Here is a 22765-nt window from a genome sequence, read left to right as displayed (position 1 = left end):
TAATTCTTCTTTCTGCCTCAAACATATTGATGTTGACATGCAGTACCACCTGCTGAGTTCATGTTTTTGGGATGGGCGCCATCTTCCGAGTAGTACTTCCTCTAATCATCCAGCAAATTCTGGTTCTATTCTAAATTTAGGTTCATTAGGAATCGCCCAATTTTCAGCAGTGTCTACAAAACGAGTAGTCCTCTCTGGTTATGACGTTGCGGAGGCGGTGTCTTCCTTCTTCATCCCATCCCCACTAAACATCTTCTACTACTCTACTTCCACAACTCAAAACTCTTTCTTTTTTCCCTCATACATTTTTCAACATTTCCACTATGACGGCATCCGACCAACCGGTTTTCGTTTCCACCCCTCCCGTGCAAATCGGCTCCGTTACTGATAAATATAGAATGATCGTTGAATGACTACTATTTCATACCCTTCCATTTGATTATAGCATACAAAATGTGTGTGTGTTTTTGAGAGCGATGATTTTAGGGAGTGTGGGGGAGTAGGTAGACGGTGACAAAAATGACTGATCTTGAGGGGAAGTTTCAGATGACTGAAATTTTTTTCTGAGATTCCGGTTCTAAGCTTTCATACAGCCAGGCTGGAAACAACAACACATTTTTTGAGTTATGTAAAGCGGGTGCCAAGGCAACCGGACAAGATCCGAGGCATTTTGAACATTGTTAGAAAACTTGGAGCTTAGCCGCGAAAATCTAATGTCAGGGTGAAAAAATCAGCGGTAGAGTGGAAGCTAGGTCTGTTTTTTTACTATGAGCCGAGAGATTTTAAGCTTAGGGCATACTGTACGCTGCATGGTCCAAACATTTGCCATGTCTCGCCACTTTTGAGCTAAGACTTCAAATTTTGAGCTTAGATCAGTTTTTTTGAGTTTAGATCGTTTGGGAGCTGTTCCATTAGCCTAGCAAATTTCTCATAAACGCTCCATTTAAATTCCCTCGAATAATGTCACTTTTCTCTAAGTCTTTCAGTTTCACACGCAATTTTCTGTTGTTCAGGTAGAGCGCAGTTGTAAGACGCCTGTCGTCCAAATATGCTTATCCCGTTCATACCGTTCTTCACCTACTGTCTATCTTCTTTCGAAACCACTTATAATTTATAACGTTTACTTTTTTCAGAGGCTCTACTGCACCGCCCATCTCCAAGCCTGAAATCAAAGATCTGTTTCAGTATTTCTTCTCTTTTTTTCCAAGAATCTTGCCGTTCCTTTTTATCTCAAGCGTGTGTGTGTGTGTGTGCTCCACTACCTGATTTTGCGGGTCCCCCTTCTCCAACTTTTTCTCCTCCCTCCTCCCCATCCCACTTACCTCTTTTCGCGCTTCTTCTTCTTTTTCGGCGCCCCGGGCTATGCTGAAATCTTGTTTTTCATTAAAAATGTCTATACTTCTTCTTCGTTCCGTTCGTTTCCCCGTTTTCCACGAACGAAAGGATGTCATCCGATTCGACGGAGGCGACGACATCTTTTCAGACGTTCAGATGTCGTTGCGGAGGACACGGAGTGAAGAAAGTAAGAATGGGGAAGGGGGAGAGGAAAAGAAGAGCTCACATTTATTGTCAGAATAGGGAGGAAGGCGAAAGAAGAAGAAGAAGAAAGGAGAAGCACCGAGCCGACGCGGAATTTCATCCCTCCGTTGCGCTCACTCGGATGTATGCGGGCGAGCTCTCCATCTTGTTCATGCAACAACTCTTTTTATGGCTTTCACACTATAATAGACTATTTAGATTGTTTGTTTTTTTTTGTTTGTTTGTTTCGTTGAGTAGTCTCTTGTGAAGTTTCGAAAATCTTTTGGAAGACCAAAGCCTTTATTTTTTGGACAAAAGTAAACCAACTTCAAGGCGGTGTATCTCGGCAAACTTTGAACCTATATTAATTTCGAAAATAGTTTCAGAATTCTCAAAAGTTCAGCTTTCTAGTTACGCACATATATTTTGGTCATTTTCAAAGCTGGCCCCGTGGTTACTTCGATTTTTTTTAACTTGTCAATTTTCGGCCCGGCCCGACTCAGCCCGTCGGCCCGGCCTTGTCTATTTTGTGACCAATGTTTTAAAATTTTTAAAAACATCTGAAAAATCCAATTTCTTGGCGCATAACTAGTTTTTGGTTGAGTTCTGAAGTATAGTCAAAAATTCGACATTTTCGGAAAAAAAATTCAAAAAAATTTTGAAGCATTTTTTTTAAAAGCCATTTTTTTCATACTTGTCAACGGGCCGAAACGGGCCTACTACGGGCCGGATGGCTATTCGTTAATATGCCGCGGGCCGGGAAAAAGTGCCGAAAAACGCGAAAATGGCCAAAAAAGCCATTCTCGATCCTTACCAGTCCAATTACGTTTTTTTAAAAATAATGTAGTATAAATGGGCGGAGCTTAGGAAAACTGTGCGGCACAGGTTTTTACTCTTTCCATCTCCCATCGAGCTCATCGAGTGTCTGCCATTTTTTTAAGCTTCCGTACTAAAACCGCTGTATTTTGCGTCAAATTAATTGTAGACAAGTTCTAAATACAGATTCAGAATCCTCATGACTTTAGCAATCCATTCATTGAACATTTGACCACAAGTTTTTTTTTATATTCCGTCTTGATCGCTGGCTATTAGCTCAGCACAGTTCTTACAACTGTGCTCCACCGAAATCCCCTATCGTCTTTTCTCTGAGTCTCTCAATTTCACATGCATTTTTCTTTGGTTTCGGTAGAGCGCGGTTGTAAGACGTGTGTCATGTTAATAGTTACCTCAACAAATCCCCAAAACCTTCCACTCCTTCATCTATTCTTTAAAAGAAGAAAAAAACTTGTAGCCGGGCCCCTCTTCTTTATCTCCCGCCGCTGTCAAACTCAGTTAAACTTTAGGCAAAGTTGCAGCAGAGACACAGACAATGTTGCGATTTCCGTTTTAGCAATTTCTCAAAGACCAACTTTAGTAAAGATTTTTGGAAAGTCAAGTAGCACACAACAATTATCTTCCCCCTTTCCACCGTCATAGCTCTCTCCTTCCCTATTCATTCCCCCTTCACAAAAGCCCCTTCTTTTTATAATTGGTGGGAAAACTTCGTCGTCGAGCGCAGCTAGCCTTCTCACTTTTCTTATTTTTCCTCTTCGAGAAATCTTACGGTCTAATTAGTCAAAGGGATACTAAAAACATATCCCTCCCTCTTCTACACTGACGACTCTAATTTACCGAGCTTGCTCAAATTTGGCCAATTTTGAGCCACTCCGCCCCCTTTTTTGCCTTCTTTCCCTAAACTTCGCGCAAAAAAAGTTCATTCCAATTTCCGCCTGGTTTGACAAATTTTTTTTTCGGAAACATTTTTCTCCCTCAGTGTTTGCAAGCCGGACTCCGAATCTATCACTTTTTTAATATTCAAAATCTAGTATATACATATGAAATGAAGAAATTTTTGCTGTGTCTCTGAGAGAAGAGCGGAGCCATCCGGTTGCAATAACACACACACACACACACACACACATACTCGCTTCTCGAATTGAATGAATTCAATTGGATAGAGAAGGGGACTAGCGAATTTATAAAGAAAATATGAATATGGAAAGAAGGAATATTTCATCCCCACCACCCTTGCCTATGAAGTTTTCTTTTCCACCGCACGTTTTCCTTTTTCCACGTCATCTATGGGATAAGGTCACATTTTTTTGTAGGAGTAGGAGGAGGAGGACCCATCCAATGTCACAAATTCGGTTAGCTTTTAAATTTGCATTTTTTTGCCTTCAGTGTTTACATCCTTTTGCGCACGGACCTTTTCAATTCTTTTGCAAACTTTTTTTCTACCCAATTGTTCGTCTTCCCCCCGTCACACAGAGTTCCATTAAAGTGTATAGTGAAGGTATGGTTTTTGAATTGTTAGTGGAAAAAGGGGGATCGTTCTATGAAGCCAATTTTCCGCGGGGTAATACGCGAATTGATATTAATAATGAGGTTTTTTATAACTTTTTGAAATTTAAACTTTTTTGAGAGTCTTGGTGAACTTTAAACAGCTGTGATCTGCAGGCTGAGTAGCGACTCAACCGTAACGCCTAGAGTCTGAACCGTTAAACTTTTTTCAAAGGTTTTGGCCAAAAAAGTGTACCAAAGTTTTCAAAGGCCGTTAAGCTCTTGAGGCTGAGCCAATGTCCTAAACAGGTACGGGCTAACAGGCGGAATTTCACCATCATGATAAAAATGTCTGGTCTCTCTAGGTCTAGATCACTTTTCAATATGGGCTGGACCTTAGGGCTACCAAGCGGACCTACTGTTCAAATTTCCGGAAGACGGGCTCCCCGACTGAACTCTAAGCTGACAGGCAGATTTTAGCTATCGGATGAATTGCCTGCGGTCCAAACTTTGACCTCATTTCGAATACCAGGCCCTCAGGGTCAAAACTGACTATATATTTTGAATCAGCGTTTTCCCAGTTTTCCAACAATATATGTTGCATCCTAAAACGACCCGGACTGTTCTTCCGGATTCCCAAACTTCCTGAACCGATAGGCCGTACCGTTTTCACAGGTCCCTGATTTTTTTTCCCTTTTTCACGACACATGACTCCAAATGTTCTATGCACTACTCTACTTTCTACTTAATTGCTACATATCTACCCATAAACTTTTTCATTTATACACATAAAACACCCCATAAAACCTTTCTCCTTCCTTTTTCAATTTCCAATTTTGTTACATACCTCATTCCTAGATATTTCATGCTCCTACCCCTAAATTGACATGAGACTTCTTGTCTCCCTCCTCCTTCCCCCGGAATGAGGTTTTTTATCCTCTCCTCCGGAAATGGGTGTGCTCTCACCTGACATGTTAGGCTCATGGATCAACACATGACACATAAACACATAACAAGTATTTTTTCGAAACTTTTCCATATTTATCTGTAATTGGGGTGACACCCACGGGAATTTGGTTATGTCTGAGAGTTATGCCCCCCCCCCCTCTTCCAGATCCCATAACTTTTTTTGAAACTCAAAGCTAGAAAAAACAACTTTGAGAGAGAAACAGCTGAACGGAAGGACGCGGATGCTTGTTTTGGGTGTCTCACTCACTTTCTTCTTAGTGATCGACTAGGAAAGGAAGCTTCGGGGCGGCCGAGAGGGGTGAGAGTTTATTGCAGATGTGTATGTGTTTTGAGGTGAAAAAAGAGAGGGAGAGAAGTTGAGTTAGTTAGGGTTTTTTGAAATATATTTTTTGTTTTTCAAACAGCCATCGCATGTCTTTATATGTGACGAAGCTAACATTTATCATCATTATAGACAGAGTTCCCTTGTTGTCTCTTGTATAACTGTGCCGCACGTGGCTCCGCCCACTTAGTGCATGGATGTGGTTAAATCGTGAAATGTTCATTTTTTTGAGTTTTTTGAGTTATGACTTTAGTTATGTGACAAATATTTTAATTTCCCTTTTTTCTAATACAAAACTCTAATTTTGCATACTTGTCAATGTAAAATCATCATTTTCGCTGAAAAACTAAAAAATGTTTTAAAAAAACTAGGTCATATGGTTTTTGAGAAATGTTTTTGAGACTTTAAAGAAAGTTGTCTTTGACAGAGTGTCACGACCCTATATTTTGGTACAATCATAAATATTTTTTGGTGGTGTTATAGATTAAACCTCGATCTTCATTTTTGTAGTTGACAACTTTTTCATAACTCTTCATGCTCCCGAGATACGCTTCTTAAAAGACAAGCGGGAAAATTCAACCGTTCTTTCGCTTTTTCTAGGCGTTCTCTCGCTTTTTCTAGGCCACCACTTGTTGGTACAACTGCTTGAAATTTATATTAATTATGTAGATCAAATCTAGTTCTACATTTTTGTAGTTTATACATTTTTGATATCTTTTGAAGCTTCCGAGATACGCGGCTTCAAAGATTGGTTGACACTGAGAAGCTAGAGAAATATAGGCCAACCTTGACACCTTTTTACAAAGTCAGAACTAAAATTTTACATTAAAATTTTGTTATGACTAAATAGCCCGAGAATAGCTCTAGATTTTTGTAGTTGACAACTTTTTCATAGCTAATCACATTTCCGAGATACGCGCCTTTGAAGTTTTAGGCGCCGAGAGAGAGAGACAACTAGAGTACCTGACTTCTCTGCGTCTCTCCCCCTCTCTCTTTAACCTCTTTGAACTAAACTTGTGCTTTGTGTTCTTCAAATTAGAGCTCTGAAAAGAAATTTGTCACACAGGGAAGCTATTTTTGCACACACACATACACAACACGCCCCTGGATAATTACCGTCGAGGTGAAGAAACGACCATTTATTTTTCCAGGGACACAATTGTTTTGAGCAAGCACGAACACACAATTCTTACAAAACACCCTATCAATGTTTCTTGACAAATCTCTCTCATCCATTTCAAATGACTCTCCTCGTTTTGCATCGAAATCATTTATCATCGCTCTTCGCTCTTCAATATTTTATTTTTTTCCTATTTTCAGATGTTCGAATAGAGGAAGAGAAGTAGCGAAAGAGAAGAAAATAAAACGCGGAAATGGAGTTCACCGAGTGCAAAACAGTCCTCTTTCATTTGCCGGAGAAGAGTTTTTTCTACGATATTTTTATGTGAGTTTTAAAGTTTTTTCTGTTTTTTATTCACCCGTCAGAATAATTTAGTTGCCTTTAGAAGGAAGTATTGTTAGGAGGACTGAAGTCATATTTTCAGAAAATTTCAAGAAACTTACTGAAAATCGCTCTAAACGCCACTATTACCGTTTTCCTGACGCTTTGGTGGTACAATTTTTCTGTGTAGTACTCCGGACAAGATTTTTGCTTAAAATAGAAAAAAACTACTGAAAATTGTTGGAAAAAGCGAAACATCTTGTCCAAGAGGACTACACGGAAAAAAACTTCCGCCTAGGCTCATTTTGAATCAGGAAAACGGGAATTAGAGCGATTTTTAGCATATATTTGAAAGTTTCTTAGAATTTTCTGAATTATCGGAATCTGCAAAAATAAACAATATATAAGATTCCAGAAAAGTATACGATTTCTACCATCCCATCCATGCCTATCTATCAATTTTCCTGTGCGTACTTGGCACCATCGCCAACTTTTGCAACATCGTCGTACTCACGCGACGGACGATGCGAACACCCGTCAACATGATACTCACTGCGATGGCATCTTGTGATACTGTAGTGTTATTCTCGAATTTGATCTACACTACGCATTATTCCTTTGTGGCTTTCAAATTTTGCCATCCCAAACATTGGTCCTACTCGTGGGCCCTGTTTTTGATAGCGCATGCTCATCTGAGTTTAGTGGCACATTCATCGAGTGTATGGTTATCAGGTTGGTATTTTATTTGTTAATCTTATGTACCAAATTTTCAACAAAAAAGTTCTTTTCAGTGATGCTCGCCCTAATTCGATACATAACCCTCCGAAGTCGGGGTAATATGGGCGGAATGCAGGTGACACTGCGACATTCATACTACGCTGTCGCTGTTACAGTATCCCTGGTGGCTGTGTTAAATGCGCCCAACTTTTTGAATTATAAGATCAATGAGCAGCCGTTGAATGAGACTTGCAGTGATTTGGATCCAAAGTTTTGGAACTCACCGGCTTATCTGCCCGGGATAGCGGATATTGCCAAGGCGAATAGTTGTTTGGTGAGTTTTTTTTGAAATGTTTCTGTACATGGTCTGAAATGCTCTGAGGTGTCTAAATTTGCTTTTAAAACGTTTGTAGAACTGAATTTGGCCGAGATTTGGATAGAGAGTTAAAAAATTGATTAGTTAGTAAGGCCACCTTTTTTGAATTTCACAAATATGAATATCCTCAAAACGCTGAGAACATGAGGATTCTGAATATCCAGTCGAGTTTGGTTAAAAAGAATGAAGTCTGCGACCTGATTTTTTTTCAAGGCTTTGAATAATTTGTAATCAATCGAAAGTTGAAGTCATGAGAATTCTAAATTAGTTTTTGGAATGTTTCTAGCTCAAAATTGGACTGAGATACACTCTCACTATCAATTTGCGAGGCGCTTTTGCAAAAAATTCAATGTTAGACGTGTCTAAATAAGCAAACTTTTGAGGATTCTGAATATTTAGTCAAATTTACACAAGAGTTTGCTAGACTCTGCGCTGGGCATGTTGCGGCCTAAGAAATTTATTATGAATAAAAAGTTGAAGGCGTGAGGATTCTGAATCTGTTTTTAAAATTTAGCTATCACAAAATTAGACGGAGATACTTTATGTTGAATCTCCGTGACTAATGACTCCGTCAATTTTGACGCAGTAAGAAATTTGAAAACAGTTTCAGAATCCCTTTTCATTAGTCATAGGACACTTTTTATTATCAAAATAACAAAAAGTGACGAGAGTACCAAAAACCAAGCCAAATCACATCATCCTCTGCAATATATCAATTTCCGTTTCTTTCCAGGTCTTCCGATTATCATATTGGATCTCCGGTCTAGTCTTCAAGCTGTTACCATGTGCACTTCTCTCCCTCTTCGTCTGGCTCCTACTCAGGATCTTACGTGAAGTGCGTGAGAATCGGCAACGTCTTCTCAAGAACTCACAGCACCGACCGCCGACACAAACGACACGAAACGGTCAAAGACTGAGCATCTCGGTGCCCGGAAATGAGAAACTCGGAAGGAATGGAAGTTTACGGGGGAGAGGAGAACGAGTGGACCGGACGACTCATATGTTGTTGGCTATTGTGGCGGTGATGTTGATGACGGAGCTGCCGCAAGGAATCATGGCGGTGTTGAGTGGAATGTTGTCGGAGGAATTCCGAATTTACATCTATAACAACTTGGGAGATATCTTGGACTTGTTCTCGTTGTGCGGTTCATGCTGCTCGTTCATCATCTACTGCTCAATGAGTGGACAATTCAGAAATGTAAGTTATTGAGGATTCTGAAACAGCATTCGAAATTTGTAAGTTGTTGAAATGAGCCGAGTTATAAGAGAATAAATTTTGATGTCACAGAAATGAAATTCTGATGTTCTAAAGATTCTGTTGATATCAAAGTTAACCGAGTTTCAGCAAAGTTAGGTTTTCCAGTAATTTGTCATTACCTAAAAATGGATGTAACTCGGTCAGTTTTCCAATTTTGTAACCAGATTTAGAATCCTCTTGCATTGCACTTTTGAGAACTGTTTTCAAAATTCTAACAGCATAAAAACTGGTCGAGTTGCAAATTCGCTCAATGTTCAAGCCTCTCGGTCAGCTTTCATGCTGTCCATGACTTGAGTACAGATTCGAAAACCTCGAAATTTAAGCGTTCTAACTATATACACTTTTCGATGAAGCTATGCAATCGCGCTCTGTGGAACTTAGCAATGAAGCGCATTTGCATTGTTAGGACTTAGAGTCTGCAAAAGCTCATCAGAGCGCATTTGCCAACTTACACATTCCTTTTCCAGGAATTCCACCGAGTCTTCATTCCCACCAAAATGAAGTGTCTCCGAATGCCATCGTCATCTATCCGCCGCCCATCTGACGCCTACAGTACCACCAAAATGACATTCCTGAAGCCGAACGAGAAAATGAACGGAAACGGAAATGGCAACTATTCGGAAGATACAAGGTCAGCAAGTGTGAAAGTAAGCACTCCCAACGATCTGGTTGTTTAATACTTGAACAGTTTCAGATGGTCGGAATCCAAGTGCGAAGAAATAGTACTGAAGTGACGCGGATGACTGGTTGTGACTCGTTGACGCCGTGCTCCCCGATGCCCGCTTCGTTCCCATCGTCGCCACTTCCACCGATTCGGAGTGGAGAGGACGAGTCGACTGACGAGACATCACACCTTCTTAACAGCTCGGGACCCAATTCGACGGCTAGCGCTGATGGAATTCGTGGACATTTTCAGAATATTTGAATTCATCTCTTCTTTTTTGAAACAAAAAAATGCAATCGAACGTGACGTGTACGAAACAAAACCATTAGTATTTACGATTATTTACGGGTTTCTAACTCTGATTTTTGCTGTCACCATCATGTTGATTTCTTTAATTTCTTCCCCCGAGCGTGTTTTTTTTTCTTTCAATGAATTACTTGTTTTTCTTTGGCGTTTTTGCAGAAAAGGTTACATACGATTCGAAAGCGCGCTCTACTGATAAGTGGAAAATGATATACACCGTGACGGGATCATGTGACTGTACCAGAGTTACATGGAATTCCGACTTCCGACTTCCGGGCATTTTTTCCATTCCGACTTCCGACTTCCGTCATTCCATAACTGTGGAATTTTCGAAAAGTGCATTTCGCAAAACTGCATGGAAAAATGGTTTAAAAGGACAGAAAATAGGCTGTTCTTCAGCCAAAAACTAACTTTTCCACTGATTTTCGCGAATTTCATGATTTTTCTCTTTGAGTTTTTGAAAGTTTGAGAAAAAATCTAATTCCGACTTCCCGACTTCCGACTTCCGGGCGTTTTTTCACTTCCGAGTTCCGACTTCCGGATAAGGAAATTCACTTCCGACTTCCGACTTCCGGATAAGAAAATTTCACTTCCATGCAACTCTGGACTGTACCTATATTTTATTGATTTTTCGGGAAAATTCAAACAAATAAAATACACTTGTTCACGAGGAGTACACGAATGTAGTTATAGTTTTGTATCGTTTTTATTATGGAATTCTCAGATTTTTTCACTACTGATTTCCACAATTTTTTCATGGTCGCAATAGAGCGCGATTGCTGCGCAACCTTTTTTGAACAATTTATTAATTATTTGCGCTGGCAAACTTTTAAGCGTGAATTTTCCGAAAAAATTGTTCTCCAATTCACTCCCATTATTTTCAAATTCCCGCGTAACCTCCCCTCCCTTATCTTTCCAATCTTCCAACTCATCTAGCCCACTAGATCTAGAGCACCGATAAGGGAAACCCCATATAAGGCGCCCTTTTCCACTGAAACCTCACAGTTTGTCAAAAACTTCCCCTACCAACACAATGGCTCAATCCGTCCCACCAGGAGACATCCAGACCCAGCCAAGTGCGAAGATCGTCTTCAACGCGCCGTACGACGACAAACACACCTACCACATCAAGGTGATCAACTCGTCGGCTCGTCGCATTGGCTACGGTATCAAGACCACCAACATGAAGCGTCTTGGAGTGGATCCACCATGCGGAGTGCTCGACCCAAAGGAGGCTGTTCTTTTGGCTGTCTCTTGTGACGCCTTCGCCTTCGGACAGGAGGTAAAACCCCACGGAATCCCTGGATCCCGAATCCCAAATTTCCATGTTTTAGGACACTAACAACGACCGTATCACCGTCGAGTGGACTAACACTCCGGATGGTGCCGCCAAGCAATTCCGTCGTGAGTGGTTCCAAGGAGACGGTATGGTTCGTCGCAAGAATCTGCCGATCGAGTACAACCCATAAACGTGTCGCCATGAACGCCAAAAACAACACTTGTCTGCCCGAGAGTTTGATGTTGATGATGCAATCAATCAATAAAATGTTTTGTAGAGTATGGAATTTTGATTTTTGACCCTCTCACAGATTTATCTATCGTCCGTACTATATGACAGAGATGATTTGGGAGAAACATTTTACCTGAAAGCTAAAATTGTTTATTGCGAGTGCGCTCGACCGCTAACTCTCCGTGCTGCAGTTTTTCCTTCAACTTATCGGGGAAAAACTTGAATTTTGGAAAGAAAAAAACGGTAAATTGCTAGAAATACATGAGAATCGATAAGACTTTGCCTAATTTTTCACTGAGAAATTGCTCAGGCAACTCAATATCAGTCTAATCCTACAACCGCATCAATCTAATCTCAATCTCATTAGATTAGTGGATTTTGCTTGCGCACACTTCGTTCGCGCCAAGGATCCAAGAATAAGTCAGTACAAAACGCGCAAAATTTCTTTCAATTTTTATTTTAATGTTTTTTTTTCTAAGTTTTAATTCTCTATTTTTGTCTCGAAAGTCTGAAATCGTTGCGAACTAATTTCGTTTGCGGTTTTATCGACTTTTTCACGATTTTCAATTATTAAAAATTGTATTTTTCGGTTTCTATGGCTCATCAAGTCTTCAACTGCAGTCTTCACTCTTCCACAACTTCAGTTTGGTTTGGAAGAAAAGGCAACATTGCGATGAAATCATGAATAAATTCTTTGGTAATCAAATTGTTTCGCTTTCAATTAGCCGTGCATAATAGTTCATTGTTCAGGTATAATCGTGTACTTCTTCAACATCAGCGCTCTCTACACAAGCTTCGAAAAAGAGTCTTTTGTGAGTTCCGAAATCAAACAGTTTTTGGTAATTTCGTTCATTTTACAGCAAAATTCGCTGAGTGGACGTCCGGACGACAATGGACAGCAGCGGGGCAGAGAACAACTATGACTTTTTCCACTCCCATTGCAATGGATTTTTGACTAGTTTCTAATTTCTATTTTCTGTATTATTTTCTATATTTTTTGTACATTTCGATTGTAAAAACTCTTGTTTTTAATTTGAATAAATTTACTATTTCTTTTTTACCTAAAGAATTTTCAAATGTTATTACAAGTTACACAAGATTTCACATCAATCTAATGAGACGGCGCATTAATCTTACAAGATTGCTCATCAATCTAATTAGACGCGGCATTAATCTAATCATGCCAACATTCAAGCTAATCTAACTGATGCCGCGTCTAATTAGATTGATATTGAGTTGCCTGAGTGGGATTGTTAGCAGACGTATGCGTTACGCTGATAAATTGATTGAAAAATGAAAACGTTTGAATGAAAAATTGACAGTTTTAGAACAAAAATTAGTAGGCAAACAGAGAAACTTGTATTCTAATAATGAAAATTAACACAGAGAAAGACATTTTTTGAGTAATTCATTAGAAATCGATAAGTCCATTTCATCGGACATCACGGATCGAATATCGTCGATGGATGTGATCTCGGACATGCATTTTTCCTAAAAAGAGTATTTCAAATGAATTCAAAGCAGAGGAAATGTATTTCTAACTTTCAAAACTTTCAAATTATAACGAGTAGACAAATCCAACTTGACTTTCAGAGTCTTCTTTGATTTTTCCACCAAAAATTCTTCACATCGCTTGATAGCAGTCGGCGAATCGTAAAGAACTGCCAAATGAAGGATTCCTTCGATTGTATTGTCTGAAAATTTAAAATTAAATTGGCAATTAATCAATTTTTACCATCGATCGGCGATTCTCCATGAATTAATTCCAGAAAATTTTGAAAATCGTCCGGATTGATATCTTTGAGAACCACTTCCGATTGTTTGGATTCCGCAAAATCTCCGAGAAGAAGAGATTTGAAATATGACGATTGGAATCCGAGGAACTGAAAAAACAGGAGTTCGAAGGTGAGAGAGTGTGTGAATGGGAGAGACGCAGAGAGTGCGATTAGTGATTTTCGGGGAAAAAAAAGAAAATTTACCAATTTCAATGTATAAAACTTTCGATCTCTGACAACCAGCACAATATCCGAGAACTCCTTCATCGATTCATCGAAATTCTTCAAATTTTCCTTTTTAAATCCAACCATTTCCAGAATTCGACTTTTTGCTTGAATCGTAACGTCTCCGTGGATTGCAAAATCGTTTTCCAGCGTATCCCATGTCATAAATTCGGACCATCCCCAGCTTCTTCCCACGGGAAGGCAATCTTCATTTCCAAAACGACAAATTTCTTTCATTGTTTGCGAAGTTCCGTTTTTCGATAATACTTGTATTGTGGTCTCAGTTTTCACTTCAAAAAGATTCAATTGATTTTCCTTCAAACAAAACAAATTGATTGAGAGAAAACCATCTTGTCGGATGATTACTAACTTCCATGGAATATTAAAATGGTCTTCTTCGACACTGCGGTCATCACCTTCTTCCATACAATCAATATCTTCAATTAAACGTTTTATTTCGAACTCCTTTTGTGGAGTGTCCATTGCCGATGATTTGATTACTGCCAGCACCTGAAAAAATCAAATCAGATTTGAAAATATTTTCGGAAACTGATAAACACTCATCAATTAACGAAATTGATGACAAAGTTTCCCAAACAGAATAGCTGAAAACACCAAAAAACAAATCGGAGAGATATTTGAATGAAAAATTGACAGTTTTAGAACTAAAATTAGTAGGCAAACAGTAAAACTTGTATTCTAATAAATAAAAATTCTAATAATAAAAATTAACACAGAGAAAGACATTTCTTGAATAATTCTTTAGAAAGCGATGAGTCCATTTCGTCGATATTGCCCGAAACCAATGATCGAATATCGTCGATGGATTTGATCTCGGACATGCATTTTTCCTGAAAAAGAGTATTTCAAATGAATTCAAAGCAGAGGAAATGTATAACCTTCAAAACTTTCAAATTATAACGAGTAGACAGGTCCAACTTCACTTTCAGCGTCTTTTTCGATTTCTCAACCAAGAATTCTTCGCATCTCTTGATTGCAGTAGGCGAATCGTAAAGAACTGCCAAATGAAGGATTCCTTCAATTGTAATGTCTGAAATTTCGAAATTAAATTAGCATTCAATTAATTTTTACCATCGATCGGCGATTCTCCATGAATTAATTCCAGAAAATTCTGAAAATCGTCCGGATTGATATTTTTGAGAACCACTTCTGATTGTCTCGACTCGGCGAAATCTCCGAGAAGAAGAGATTTGAAGTATGACGATTGGAATCCGAGGAACTGAAAAAACAGGAGTTCGAAGGTGAGAGAGTGTGAGAATGAGAGAGACGCAGAGAGTGCGACTAGTGATTTTCGGGGGAAAAAAAAAGAAAATTTACCAATTTTGATGTATAAAACTTTCGATCTCTGACAACCAGCACAATATCCGAGAACTCTTTCGCCAATTCATCGAAATTCTTCAAATTTTCCTTTCTAAATCCAACCATTTCCAGAATTCTAACATTTGCTTGAATCGTAACGTCTCCGTTGACTGCAAAATTATTTTCCAGCATATCCCATGTCATAAATTCGTACCATCCAAAACTAAAACAAACGTCTGGATCTAGGTTAAACATATTTGCGTATCGATGATAGTTTTTAATTGTTTGCGAAGCTCCGTCTTTCGATAATACTTGTACTGTTATCTCTGTTTTCACTTCCCAATCATCGACAGAGTCTTGCTTTAAGCAATCCAAATAGATAGAGAGATAACCGCCTATTTGTTGAATTTCTAACTTCCATGGAATGTTAAAATGATTTTCTTCGACAGTGTGCTCGATACCTTCTTCCAAGCGATCAATATCGTCAATAAAACATTTAATTTCAAACTCTTTCTGTGAAGTGTCCATTGCCGATGATGTAAACGCCGTTAGCACCTGAAAAAACTAAAGGTAATATAAATCATCTTGAAAACTGAGTAAAATTTAGTAAGTAACAAAATGAACTGCGGTAATTTGCGGAAAATAAGCTAAAGACCCCGAAAAATGAGTCTGCTGAAAAAAACGCAAGACAATCAAAATATTTGAATGAATAATTGACAGTTTTAGAACAAAAACCAGTAGATAAACATTAAAACTTGTATTCTAATTTAAAAACACATAGAAATGCATTTCTTGAATAATTCTTTAGAAAGCGACGAGTTCATTTCGCCGATTTAAACGAAAGCAACTATTTAACAGAAAAATCGTGAAAAAAACAGTAAAAATTGTACAATTCATATGAAAGCTAACATAAATGAAGGAATTTTTGAAGTAATGCATTAGAAATCGACGGATCCAGTTCATCGGACACCACGGATCGAAGGTCGTCGATGGAATTGATCTCGGAAATGCATTTTTCCTGAAAAAGTGGCGTTTCTCATGGTTTTCAGCACAGTGAATCATGATTTAACCTTGAGAACTTTCAAGTTGTATCGAGTAGAGAGTTCCAACTTGACTTTCAGCGTCTTTTCCGATTTTTTCACTAAAAACTCTTCACATCGCTTGATAGCAATTGGCGAATCGTAGAGAACTGCCAAATGAAGAATTCCTTCGATTGTATTGTCTGAGAATTCAAAATTATATTGGCATTCAATTAATATTTACCATCGATCGGCGATTCAGCGTGAATTAATTCCAGAAAATTCTGAAAATCATCCGGATTGATATCTTTGAGAACAACTTCCGATTGTTTGGATTCTGCAAAATCTCCGAGAAGAAGAGATTTGAAGTACGACGATTGGAAGGCAAGGAACTGAAAAAATAAGAGTTCGAAGGTGAGAGAGTGTGTGAATGAGAGAGACGCAGAGAGTGCGACTAGCAATTTTCGGGAAAAAAAAAAGAAAATTTACCAGTTTCGATGTATAAAACTTTCGATCTTCGACAACCAGCACAATATCTGAGAATTCTTTCGCCAATTCATCGAAATTCATCAAATTTTCTTTTTTAAATCCAACCATTTCCAGAATTCTAACATTTGCTTGAATCGTAACGTCTCCGTGGATTGCAAAATCGTCTGTCAGCATAGCCCATGTCATAAAATCGTACCATCCAAAACGATTATAAACTTCTGGGATATCCACATTTTCGTATCGACAAATTTCTTTAATTGTTTGCGAAGTTCCGTTTTTCGATATTACTTGCAGTGAGGTCTCTGTTTTCACTTCCCAATGATCGACATGGTTTTCCTTGAAACATGTCAAATGTATAGAGAGAAAATCTGCCATTCGTTGAATTTCGAACTTCCATAGAATGTTAAAATGACTTTCTTCGTAAGTGAGCCCACCAAATCCTCCGATGCGACCAATGTCGTCAATAAAGCATTTCATTTCGAACTCTTTCTGTGAAGTGTCCATTGCTGATGATGTAAACGCTGTTAGCACCTGAAAACCCAATATACGTCGGAAAATTACTTTGAAAATGAATAAAAATGTATCAATAAACGAGATTAACAACAGAAATTCAGCAGAAAACAACGAGAAATTCAATTGAAATTGAAAAATCCATTGCCGATGATGTAATAGCTGTTAGCACCTGAAAACATCAAATCAGATTGGAAACTCTTCTTGGAAACTGATAAAGACTCATGAAACATGTCTTTTATGAAACAGCAAAATTGCTAACTAACTTTTCCAAAAAAAATAACCACCTGAAAACACCGAAAATCAAATTGTCGAGATATTTGAATGAAAAACGACAGTTTTAAAACAAAAATCAGTAGACAAACACAGTAAAACTTGTATTCTAATAATAAAAATCAAAACATAGAAATGCATTTCTTGAATAATTCTTTAGAAAGCGATGAGTCCATTTCGTCGATATTGCCCGAAACCAATGATCGAATATCGTCGATGGATTTGATCTCGGACATGCATTTTTCCTGAAAAAGAGTATTTCAAATGAATTCAAAGCAGAGGAAATGTATTTCTAACCTTCAAAACTTTCAAATTGTAACGAGTAGAGAGTTCCAACTTGACTTTCAGCGTCTTCTTTGATTCTTTCACCAAGAATTCTTCGCATCGCTTGATTGCAGTAGGCGAATCGTAAAGAACTGCCAAATGAAGGACTCCTTCGATTGTATTGTCTGAAAATTTAAAATTAAATTAGCATTCAATTAATTTTTACCATCGATCGGCGATTCTCCATGAATTAATTCCAGAAAATTCTGAAAATCGTCCGGATTGATATTTTTGAGAACCACTTCTGATTGTCTCGACTCGGCGAAATCTCCGAGAAGAAGAGATTTGAAATATGATGATTGGAATCCGAGGAACTGAAATAATAAGAGTTCGAAGGTGAGAGAGTGTGTGAATGAGAGAGACGCAGAGAGTGCGACTAGTGATTTTCGGGGAAAAAAAATGAAAATTTACCAGTTTCGATGTATAAAACTTCCGATCTCTGACAACCAGCACGATATCCGAGAACTCCTTGACCGATTCATCGAACACTTTCAAATTTTCCTTTCTAAATCCAACCATTTCCAGAATTCGAACATTTGCTTGAATCGTCACCTCTCCGTTAATTGCAAAATTATTTTCCAGCATATCCCATGTCATAAAATCGTACCATCCAAAATGATTATAAACTTCTGGGTTATCCACATTTTTGTATCGATGATAGCTTTTCATTGTTTGCGATGTTCCGTCTATCGATAATACTTGTACTGTTATCTCTGTTTTCACTTCCCAGTGATCACTTTGATTTGGCTTTGAACAAACCAAATAGATTGTGAGAAAATCTTCACTTCGTTGAATTTCTAGCTTCCATGGAATGTTAAAATGATTTTCTTCGACAATGCGCTCATCAACTTCTCCCATACAATCAATATCGTCGATAAAACATTTCATTTCAAACTCTTTCTGTGGGATGTCCATTGCCGATGATGTAATCGCTGTTAGCACCTGAAAAACTCGAATTAAATCAAAGCATTATTTTGAAAATGGATAAAATCTTATTAATACACAAGATTAACAACAAAAATTCACAAAAATTCAGCTGAAAATAACGAGAAAATCAATAAAAATTGCCACGATTAAAAAAATTATTTTGTCAGACTACGGTTGTTTTTGATATCTGCATTTGCTCGTGGCGGTGTTTACGGACCAAACGAAAAAATTTTTATTTTTGATGATGAAAAATGTCGTTTTTCAAGTGATTTTCAGAGTTTTTTTTTCAAATTTTTAACTGAATTGAATCTATTTCGTGTCGATTGTCTCCGCCAGTCGTAATTTTCACAGTTTTTCTTCGAATTTTTATATTTTCTTATGGGCCTACACTTGGCAAGCAAAAAACGTTTTTCACTGTTTTTTTTCGATTCACGGAACCAGAAAATCAGCGAAAAACTCAACTTTTCGCTGATTTTTAAACGTTTTTTGCTGGTGTTTTTACCGTTCGCTTTGGGCAAATACTCATTTGCTTTGGAATCATTTGCTATTTGATCACTTGCTATATTTGTCTCATTTGCTATCACCAGCTCATTTGCTATATCTGTCTCATTTGCTATTTTCTCATTTGCTATAGTTGTCTCATTTGCTATTTGGTCTAATTTTCAAATACTCATTTGCTATGAGATGGATCACTTGCTATGAGTTTGATCATTTGCTATAAAAGGCTCATTAGCTATAAGATAACTACTAAAAAATCCTAAAATCACATCAAGAGCATGATTTCAGTAGAATTTTCATGAAATTTGTGAACAGCACTTCATAATTGATATTAGGTTGAAAGTTTCAGAATTTCCAAGAATTTCAGAAAAATGCCATATAAGTTTCGAAGTCGTGATATTTACCGCTGAATATGAAGAATTTATTCTTGAAAAATTTTTTATCCACGAAAAGGATGCAAATTAAGAGAAAAAAGATGTGCCCTCCTTTGGCATGATAAAACAGAAAACTGGTTGAACGGTAGATGCTCATACGCTATGGGCGGCTGAAGACGAGGTATGAAAATTCTAGTCCCTAGCGATGTGTAGTTCTTGTGGAAAGCTTCCGCTGGTTCATCAACCAAATTTCTATTCATCAAATTTTGCATTTTCTGGCAAATACTCATTGACTACGGTACTCATTGCCTACGACTACTCATTGACTACTCTGTCTCATTGCCTACTTATACTCATTGCCTACGGTCAGCTCATTGACTACGCTTGGCTCATTGCCTATTTATACTCATTGCCTACGCTTGACTCTTTGACTACGCTTGGCTCTTTGCCTACTCTTGCTCATTGCCTACGCTCGGCTCATTGACTCCCTTTTTTTACTTTATAGCAGAGATTCTGGAACTGGTAATTGGTGAATACCTACAGGAGCCCAAGGAACGTTTCATGAAAGTTTGCAATAACAATAAGAAGTACGCAATTTAGAAACTGATACCAATATCCTGAAGGTCAACTCTCAATGCAGATGTTTGATGGCGTAGGTTTCTGTATAAGTTAATTCATTGTGGACTCAACTTCCATTTAGGGAGCTGCGTGATTCAGGCAATGTTTTTGGATAAGATAATACACAGCTGTAAAGCCTAGAATTATTATTATTTCTGGCTATGATTGTTCAATCGCTTCCTATTCACAACAACTTTAACTAGATCATTTGTCTAAAATCAGGACACAATCTGGAAAAATCTGAATTAGGTAGTTAAATTCAACTTCAATGAGTTCTGACAAGAGAAGGTCCCCGAGTGTACCCCCGGATTCGGCTTTTCTTTTTAAATTAAAAGTTCTAGAGTTGGACAGAACTTTGTTAACTCGAACCTATCTGAATGGGTGATTATAAAGTTTACATACGAAACTATAGGGTTCAAATATGAAATAATTTAACCAAGGAATAATTTAGGTATTGGCTATTTATCAAATATAGGAAAGTAGATAAATGTAGTAGTATATGAGTCATCCAGAGAATTGCTGCCGGATAGAGGTACCCTCTTACTGCAAGAAGAAAAGAAGAGGGAGAGCTTCTTTGTTTTCAGTATGAGACATTAATCTTGATCTACCCTATGATAATCCCACTGAAGTACCCATTATCAGAGTTCCGAAAATTACCAACTGGTTCAACTTATTCTATGATCAGGACCCTTCTTCGACTACTTTAGATTATACTTCACAATCTTGGGAAAAACATGCTCTTATGTCCCAACAACAAATCTCAAATTAACCAGAAACCTATACATAAAGTGTAGGTATTCACCAATTACCAGTTCCAGAATCTCTGCTATAAAGTAAAAAAAAAGGGAGTCAATGATCCGAGCGTAGGCAATGAGCGAGAGTAGGCAAAGAGCCAAGCGTAGTCAAAGAGTCAAGCGTAGGCAATGAGCATATATAGGCAATGAGCCAAGCGTAGTCAATGAGCTGACCGTAGGCAATGAGTATGAGTAGGCAATGAGACAGCGTAGTCAATGAGTAACCGTAGGCAATGAGTACCGTAGTCAATGAGTATTTGCCAATTTTTTCTCCTTTACTATTCCGTATTGGATTGCCATTACCTAAAATGTCAATCCTTTTCTTTCCCCTTCACAATGTATTACTTTACTCGATTCCTCAATCACCCGGTTCTAATTTTTTCTTTCTTTTCTTTGCTCCTTATAGTTGTACATATTCACAGATTTTTTTTCTTTTCCCTGCCCCTGTCTCCTATTGCCTAGTTCGTTTTTCCTCTTTTATCTCATTCCCATAACACGGTTTTCCCGTTTTTAGCAATTTCACTTGCCTCATTCGACCCGGTAATTGTCCTGCTCCTTGAATTGTTCTCTTTTTTTTAACCTGAAACTGCCTCATGAGGGACATACTTCAAATCTTATAAACCCCTCCCCCCTGTTATTGATTCCCACTGCGGTTGATAAAACAAACAGCAGGTGTCTTAATCCAATGTGACCGTGTCAACTAATTGTCTCTCCTTCCGTCTATTGTCTCGGCCATCTGCCTTCTTCACATACATGTCATCTGTCGTCATATCTCCTTGGGAAATCTCCAATTTATTAGGTCCCGCCCTCTTGTGCCCTACGGTCGTTAGAGCAGTCTTCAGTCATTCTCCTCTTATTTCGGCCTACAAAAAAGTTCTTCTCCCTGTTTTTTCTATTGCTTACATGTTTCTGCAACATGTTATATCACTTCCGTTTAATTAGAACATATTTATTTCAGCACCGCTTCCCAAGCACATCGGCAGATGAAAAACTTCAGTGAGACTAATCGATTGATGTCCCGACGAGGAGAAGCAAAGTGAGAATCGCAAATCCGTAAGTGCCCTATTAGGACATTCTTTATGTTCTTGACTCCCCCCACCATTTTTATCTGTGTCGGTTCCCTCACATTATCTTCCTGGCTCAGTCGTTCACTTTTTCTCCCTAATGGATGGTGACTCATCTAGTATCTTTTTTATTGACCACCTTTGAGATATCCCCATAGCCATTATTTGTGTCATACTTATATTCCCTATTTGCTCACTAAGATAACAAATTAATGTTTCCTTTTTCAGTGGTAAAGCGAAGCGAGAGGGAAAAAACCGTAGCGAAGAACGAGGAATGGTCGAGTGCGAGCAACGAGTGACAAGAGGACAATGGATCGAGGAGAATCAGTTAACGATCGTATGAAGAGACGTAAGTTATAAGCCCTAGAATATAGATATTTTATTGTTCTTCACTTCTCCTACCATTCTTATCTACGGGGAATTTACCATGGCTGAAGGCTGAATGCTTGCCAAAGACTGTTTACCTTTAGGATTGATTTTCAAAAAATTAGGTTGTTAAGGACGTTCAGTCAAGATAGGATAGAGTTGGGTCACTATAAATTAGTAGTTGTTGACTTTGTATTAGTGATCGGTGAATCATCAAGTAGCTTTGGTAGGGCGTTCTTCGGAGCGCGCCAATACTCAATTTGGTTCACTCGAAAACGATACATTTTTAGAGTTGGGTCACTATAAGTAGTAGTTGTTGTTGACTTTGTATTAGTGATCGGTGAATCATCAAGTAGCTTTGGTAGGGCGTTCTTCGGAGCGCGCCAATACTCAATTTGGTTCACTCGAAAACGATACATTTTTAGAGTTGGGTCACTATAAGTAGTAGTTGTTGTTGACTTTGTATTAGTGATCGGTGAATCATCAAGTAGCTTTGGTAGGGCGTTCTTCGGAACGCGCCAATACTCAATTTGGTTCACTCGAAAACGATACATTTTTAGAGTTGGGTCACTATAAATTAGTAGTTGTTGACTTTGTATTAGTGATCGGTGAATCATCAAGTAGCTTTGGTAGGGCGTTCTTCGGAACGCGCCAATACTCAATTTGGTTCACTCGAAAACGATACATTTTTAGAGTTGGGTCACTATAAGTAGTAGTTGTTGTTGACTTTGTATTAGTGATCGGTGAATCATCAAGTAGCTTTGGTAGGGCGTTCTTCGGAACGCGCCAATA

At 38.3% G+C, this 22765-nt stretch overlaps 5 protein-coding genes across 5 annotated transcripts; 2 read left to right on the top strand and 3 right to left on the bottom strand.

The window, feature by feature from the left end:
* Positions 1-6501: 6501 nt before the first annotated feature.
* GCK72_016750 (uncharacterized protein) lies at positions 6502-9845 on the top strand (the record flags this gene model as incomplete). The annotated part of the gene is made up of 6 exons (XM_003101668.2): positions 6502-6572; positions 6985-7301; positions 7361-7620; positions 8396-8860; positions 9388-9567; positions 9615-9845. 6 exons carry the CDS (start codon positions 6502-6504, stop codon positions 9843-9845), a joined length of 1524 nt encoding a protein of 507 aa, XP_003101716.2.
* A 1075-nt stretch (positions 9846-10920) lies between these two features.
* Positions 10921-11356, top strand: GCK72_016749 (uncharacterized protein; the record flags this gene model as incomplete). Its single annotated transcript, XM_003101642.2, has 2 exons — positions 10921-11169; positions 11222-11356. The coding sequence occupies 2 exons, from the start codon at positions 10921-10923 to the stop codon at positions 11354-11356; spliced, it is 384 nt and encodes a 127-aa protein (XP_003101690.2).
* Positions 11057-11368, bottom strand: GCK72_016748 (uncharacterized protein; the record flags this gene model as incomplete). Its single annotated transcript, XM_053731664.1, has 1 exon — positions 11057-11368. The coding sequence occupies one exon, from the start codon at positions 11366-11368 to the stop codon at positions 11057-11059; it is 312 nt and encodes a 103-aa protein (XP_053580577.1).
* A 1406-nt stretch (positions 11369-12774) lies between these two features.
* Positions 12775-16729, bottom strand: GCK72_016747 (uncharacterized protein; the record flags this gene model as incomplete). The annotated part of the gene is made up of 10 exons (XM_053731663.1): positions 12775-12888; positions 12940-13076; positions 13133-13280; positions 13377-13907; positions 14297-14433; positions 14490-14637; positions 14736-15272; positions 15788-15924; positions 15981-16128; positions 16226-16729. 10 exons carry the CDS (start codon positions 16727-16729, stop codon positions 12775-12777), a joined length of 2541 nt encoding a protein of 846 aa, XP_053580576.1.
* A 401-nt stretch (positions 16730-17130) lies between these two features.
* GCK72_016746 (uncharacterized protein) lies at positions 17131-18247 on the bottom strand (the record flags this gene model as incomplete). The annotated part of the gene is made up of 4 exons (XM_053731662.1): positions 17131-17253; positions 17306-17442; positions 17499-17646; positions 17744-18247. The coding sequence occupies 4 exons, from the start codon at positions 18245-18247 to the stop codon at positions 17131-17133; spliced, it is 912 nt and encodes a 303-aa protein (XP_053580575.1).
* Positions 18248-22765: the final 4518 nt, after the last annotated feature.

The sequence above is a fragment of the Caenorhabditis remanei genome, chromosome V, assembly GCF_010183535.1.
Source record: "Caenorhabditis remanei strain PX506 chromosome V, whole genome shotgun sequence".
NCBI classification, from domain to species: Eukaryota; Metazoa; Nematoda; class Chromadorea; order Rhabditida; family Rhabditidae; genus Caenorhabditis; species Caenorhabditis remanei.
The sequence above is the reverse complement of the archived record's forward strand: the minus strand, read 5'-3'. Positions and strand labels throughout refer to the sequence as shown.